General features: G+C 45.4%; 1 protein-coding gene across 1 annotated transcript; it reads left to right on the top strand.

The window, feature by feature from the left end:
• The first annotated feature begins 629 nt into the window (after positions 1-629).
• On the top strand, positions 630-3,669 carry RGS2 (regulator of G protein signaling 2). The gene is made up of 5 exons (XM_040611078.1): positions 630-711; positions 962-1,060; positions 1,156-1,217; positions 2,086-2,252; positions 2,694-3,669. Exons 1-5 carry the CDS (start codon positions 644-646, stop codon positions 2,886-2,888), a joined length of 591 nt encoding a protein of 196 aa, XP_040467012.1. The 5' UTR covers positions 630-643; the 3' UTR covers positions 2,889-3,669.
• Positions 3,670-6,031: the final 2,362 nt, after the last annotated feature.

Raw genomic sequence — 6,031 nt, forward strand, 5'->3', positions numbered from 1 at the left:
AACGCAGGGTACATTTCTGATGGACAGAACAGAAGGGACAGTCACCCCCCTTGGCTGTGCCACAGGGGCGGCTGCTTCTCCCCAGGGTGTCCGTGCCACTGGGTAAAACCTTTCCAAGAGGGTGCTAGCGAGGGCAAGTTAAGAAGAGGGAACAACAACAAAAGAAAAAAAGAGTGGAAGAAAAGGAATAAAATAAAAAGAAAAAGGAAGAGGGAAGAAAGGAAAAATAAAGAAAGGAAAAACAAAACGAAAGGAAAAACGAAAAGAAAGGAAAAATGAGAGGGATATTCTTGCCATCGGGTAAAAGCTTTCTAAGAAGGCACTAGCAAGGGCAAGTTGAGAAGGGGGTGAGGGGAATAACAAAACCAAGAAGAAAAAAGAATGAAAGAAAAGGAAAAAATAAAAAATGAAGGAAAAAGAAAAAATAAAGAAAAAAGGAGGAGAGAGAGAAAATAAAGGAAAGACAAAGAGAAAGGAAAAACCGAAGGAAGGAAAGACAAAAAGAAAGGAAAAGCGAGCGATGACGCCGGGGGAAGGCGGCACCTGCCCGGCGGGGCGGGGCCGGGCGGGGCGGGGCCGGGCGGGGCGGGGCCCGGGCGCTATAAGGCGGGCGGCGGCGGCCGGCGGGGCTGTCGGGCAGCGCATGGAGCGGGGCGGGCGGCGGCGCAGCGAGGCGGAGGAGGCGGAGAAGGGCAGGATGAAGCGGACAATGTGGGTCCCCCGGGGCTGGCTGGCGGGGAGCAGGGGCCGGGCCGCGCCGCACCGCACCTTGGCTAACGCTGGCCGCTGGCTAGCGGGGGGACCGGGATCCCTGCGCCGGGGCGCTGCGGGTGGCGGCGGGTGCGGAGCTGGCGCAGCAGCGCCGGGGAAGCTGCCGCCGCCTTTGCCAGCGGCGGGGCCGGTGTCTCAAAGCTCTTCAAGTTGGCGCTTTTAACGTGTGTCTTTGTCTCTGTTCTTCCAGAATTAAAGATTGGAAAACAAGACTGAGCTATTTCCTGCAGAACTCCTCCAATTCTAAAATGAAATCAAAGAAAGTGGGGAACCATCGCACTTACTTCAGGTAAGTTGAGAGGGAAACTTTAAATAACTGGAGTGTTCTACAAAAACAGTAAATCTTGAGCACTGGAGTCTAATGTTCTCCATCTCTTCATGCAGACCTTCCCCTGAAGAAGCCCAGCTGTGGTCAGAAGCCTTTGATGAACTTCTTGCTAACAAATGTAAGTTTGTCTTTGAAAAGTAGCATTTAAGAGCAAAGGGCTGGTGAAGTTTGTATGCAAGAGATTGCTTCTTGCATGCTGGTGTTGTATCTTTCTAATCTAAATAGCTTTGATTCTGGTCTTGAAAGTTAAATGCTTTAAATGGTTTAAAGCCAAAATTCATACAGGTGTTCTTTAAAAAAAATTACACATGTTAAAACATGAAGAATACTTCATTGTAGTACATCTTTTTGTAACCCTTCTAGTTAAAATCGTGCCTATCCACTTAGCTTTGCCAAATGTGAGAAGAGCATTTGTTCACTGCTCAACCAAGACCAAAATTGAAATGGATTCAAATAACTTGGGAAGGATTCTGCAACACAGAAGTTCAGTGCTGTCTGGGTTTTACTGTAGTTCTGCAAGGAAAAGCACTCAAAAGCAGAGCAGAAAGACTAAGAAATATTACTGTTTGCTCTTTGAACTTGCTTGAGTCATCCTTTCCATTGCAAAAAATATTCCAAAGGTTTTGTAGCACAGTCAAATATTTACTCCAGTGTAAAGGTTAACACAGGAGAGCACATCTAGAAAGAAGAGGTTTTTAAATATAATGTGTGGGCATCACAAAAAGGAACATATTGATTAGAGATGGCTTTCATTTTTGTGCTTACCTAAAAAAAAATTACTAGCTGGGTGAAGCCTGCCAAGCTGTTAGAGCATTCATTTGCATGCATACGTATTTGTGGAAATATCTTTTATTGCTATGATATCTCTGAAAGAGCCTGACCCAGAACTACAGCAAAATGTTTTGGTAGAAACAGATGTAACCAGTGGGTGGTAAATTCAAGATTCTTGAAATAGTTAATTGAGGTGTATTTTTTCCTTACTGTAGATGGTCTTGCTGCTTTCCGAGCTTTTCTGAAGTCCGAGTTCTGTGAAGAGAATATTGAGTTCTGGCTGGCCTGTGAGGACTTCAAGAAAACCAAGTCACCCCAGAAGCTGACATCAAAGGCAAAAAAAATTTACAACGATTTCATTGAAAAGGAAGCTCCCAAAGAGGTAAAGAAAAACCTGTTTAAGCATTGAGTGCCCTGTTCTAAGTTCTTACAGCTCTTACTTGTTTCTCTGAACTCCCTTTAAGATACAGGTGCCAAACTGCGCTGTATCTACCTCGGTATCTGTGTCTGAATGTAACTCTCTCCCTAACTGCCTTTTCACCAAGCTGGAAAATGGCACAACCAGTATTTTGGGGAGTTTCTATCTTAAGTGGGGAAGTCAACAACCGCATTGAACACCTGTAACATATTTGAGTTTAGCACTGAGAGATAAATGGTATCTGAATCATTTGGGGGTTTGTATAAAAATTTCTGTAAAGGAAACTTCATTCGTTTGACCCTGAGTAATATGGTCATACCTTTTTTTCACTTCTTCAGAAATTTTGTGATTTCTTATACTTGACTTCAGTTCTCAGAAGTAAATGTCTTTTTTTTATTATTTCAGATAAACATAGACTTCCAAACAAAGAACATGATTGCACAGAATATTCAAGAAGCCACGCATACCTGCTTCAGTGCAGCGCAGAAGAGAGTTTACAGCTTAATGGAGAATAACTCATATCCACGGTTTTTGGAATCTGAGTTCTATCAGCAGTTGTGCAAGAAGGCGCCCATCACCAGAGCAGTCCAGGGGACATGAGCAATGGAGGAGAGCGCAAAGAAGCCTCTTGGCTAGTGGGGAAGCAAGCCACAGCTGATGGCAGCATCCTGTCCTAAAAGACTGAGATACCCAGTGCTCAGTATGTTTGCCATGGTGCAAGGACAAATGCTGACTTTGGTGCAATGCTGATGGCAAAGAGTGGTGCTGTTGGAGGGCATTCAGAGGTGGTGGCAGGAGCGTGCCAGCCAGCTGCTGGCAGAGCACTGTGCTGTGAGTGCTGCAGGGAAAGGTAACTGCATTAGACCCAACCATACAGTGTAAAAGCCCTTCTGTCCTGGCTGAGGTGGTGATGCAGCAGGTCAGAGCGGAGCTGCCTCCTTGTAAACAGAAGCTGCTCTGCAGTTGTGCACCTTTGGGAACTTGAGTAATTGGTTATGTATTTTTCCTAAACATCAGCTGGTGTTGCTCTTGTCAGTCACTTGGTGTGTTCATACTAGTTCAGCAAACTGCCTCTAGTTGCAGAGATGTGTTGGGGGGGTTTCTGAGTGACCTCCAGGCAGTAACAGTGCTGCGCAGCGTGAAGTGACAAGGGACAGCTCTGTTCTGCAACTGAAATACACGGGGCTGGATTGTGTCAGTGGGGCCGCAGAAGGCCAGACTGAGGGCAGAACTTGGCCAAGGCGAGCAGGAGCTGTATAGTATTATATTTATATTTGGATTATGATTGTGTTGAATGCTGCAATAATGTCATAATTCTGTCTTGAGGACAGCAAGCTTCAGTGAAGTCTCTTAATGTTTTTTAATAAAATTTTGATACAGAGCTTCTTTTGTTGCTTGTTTTGTACACACAGATATATACTGTCTGGCACTGAACTCTCAAGCATTGGGACTGCGTCCCGGGTGTGATCTTAATAGAGCTAATTTTAAAGCTGTTGCTTCTTAATCTACCAGGCAAGTGGTTTTTTTCTGGATTGTTTTTGTTTTTTTAACAAACAAATCCTCAGAGCTTGGAAACTTAACAGGGAAATACTTATTCAATCACATGCTCCATCTTAAATATGTCCCCATGGAACAAGTCTCCAAGTGCAAGGTACATGTATGGCTAACATGACAGATCAGCTAGAAAGCAACAGTATTGCTGCTGGAAGTCACAGGATGCTATTTGGATACAGGCATTATTCCAAATAGTAGTACATGAGTAGCACAGTTGCTCCTGCTCAAAACCTCCCCTTTGAAAAAGGGTTTAGAAGGGCTTTGGCATCAGGCTGTAAAACCTGTACAGAGTCAGTAGAAGTAACGTTACCGTAAAAGTATTTGACTCCCTGCTAGGCGAGTATGTCTTAGAGGGAAGGTTACTAGTTGCCGTTATTCTATGTCACTCTTTCTGACAACATCCAAACCCAATACTTCTGAAAAAGATCCCTAGTCTGTTAGTTTTGTGACTTGTCTGAACTCTAGGTCTGCTTATGTCCTGGCTCCATATATTTTTGGCTCCAGTCCTCAGGTTACAGCTTTAATTGCTTAGTTCACATATATCCCCAGTAGTCACTTCTATAGTGGTCTGCTTCTCCAGGCATCAGGAAAATTCTCACCACAGGATTTTCGACATCAGTTACACATCCAAAAATTGTTCAAAAGCAACTACTTCATGCATGTATATGCATATTGCAGGATATATAGTAGTGTGCATATATACATACACAAAACATATATCCATTACGCTGCCTTTACACATGGAAAGAAACAAATTTGATGCAGCCTCTGCTTTGCTTGCAGCCCTGTTCCTGGGGCTGTGAGAGCTAGCCCTCACACGGCAAAGTCTGCTGCTCAGTTAAGTCTGCTTAAAATAAGCACAAGAAAAACTCAGCCCAATAAGTTACTGCAATGGAGAAAGTTTTTTTTTTCCAGTCAGGAAAAAGATTTGGGCTGATAATTGCTTTCGTAATCTAACAAAATAATTTGAAGAGCATAAAAATAGCCAGAACCATACCTATTAATGACTCTGAGCCAGGGCAGGAATAATTCCATGAAGCTTCATTGGCTTCAGTGAAGCAGCTTTAATCTGTGCCAATTTGGAATGTGGTAATTAACCACTGCTAATGTCTGGTTTCGGGAAAAGCAACACTTCTAGTTTCAGCAGGTGCCAGAACTACTTATAGAGCAGTATGTAGTTCAGAGGGGAAATTAGGTGGGGCCGTTAGGCAGGGCATCGCTGCCTGAGGGCTGTTCTTGTATATTTTTAAGATCTGAACTGTGAACATTGGTCTTCAGGAAGGCTGTGCAGGCAGTTCCATAGCTTCCACTGAGCGTGGCACAGGGGTAGCCAACCGACCAAGCCATGCTGGCTCCCTGGCACGGCCCCTCTGCAGCACCTGAGAGCCCTGGCTTTAGGGGTAAGCTTTGCAGCAAAACAGTTTGGTGTATCTACAGGGAAAACAAAAATAAATCTTACTTTTTGTCAAATACAGCTGATCTGTGCACACAACATTCCTTCCAATTGTTGCTTTTCCCATTTTTGATAAAAGCCCTGTTTTCCCAACTCCCAGGGGTAACCACCATTAAAAAGGGTACGACAAGCACGTTGGGGATGCTGCAACCCAAAAGATGGCTATGAACATTTCCTGGAGAAACGCAAACCCACCAATTGCTTTAAGAGATGATGGATCCATGCTATGGGCAGCCATACAGCTGCAGTTAAAATTGGAACTGTGCTATCAGTTTCCAATGGGAACAAATCATGAGCTGCTTGTTCCTCTGCAGCCTGGCCAGCCAGTTGGCCCCTCCACCCCAATCCCACTGGGCAAAACACCGGTCGGGGAACGGCGAAGGGAGGGCGGCAGAGCTGGGGGGGATTCCAGTGAGGGCACTGCTAAGCAGCTGGCCAGAGCACAGTCCTCTTCTTAGCTTCCATCGGGTTATAAAGCTGCTCCAGCCCATATCCCTGCTGACAGGCACCTGAGCAGGCAAATCCAGAGGAGGGACCCCAGTGGGGAACTGCGTTCCAGGAACCATAGCTGCAAAGGAGCACGAGTCCTGAACAAGTCTGTAAACAAGCTCAGCTTTTTTGGAGAAAGGACTTGCTGCAGAAGGCTAAGGACAGGGAGAAGAGGACCTCTCCGGAGGGCAGTGGGCAGAAGGGCCCCCCGGCTCTGCCGGTGCAGCCTCCAGCCACACAGCGAGCC

The sequence above is a fragment of the Falco naumanni genome, chromosome 11 (assembly GCF_017639655.2).
Source record: "Falco naumanni isolate bFalNau1 chromosome 11, bFalNau1.pat, whole genome shotgun sequence".
NCBI classification, from domain to species: Eukaryota; Metazoa; Chordata; class Aves; order Falconiformes; family Falconidae; genus Falco; species Falco naumanni.

What these genes read in the sequence shown, in the direction of transcription:
- RGS2 (XM_040611078.1), top strand. Translation starts at nt 644, where the DNA reads ATGGAGCGGGGCGGGCGGCGGCGCAGCGAGGCGGAGGAGGCGGAGAAG. An exon ending in GGCAGGATGAAGCGGACAAT is followed by an intron (nt 712 to 961) that starts GTGGGTCCCCCG and finishes CTGTTCTTCCAG; the next exon opens with AATTAAAGATTGGAAAACAA. An exon ending in TGAACTTCTTGCTAACAAAT is followed by an intron (nt 1,218 to 2,085) that starts GTAAGTTTGTCT and finishes TCCTTACTGTAG; the next exon opens with ATGGTCTTGCTGCTTTCCGA.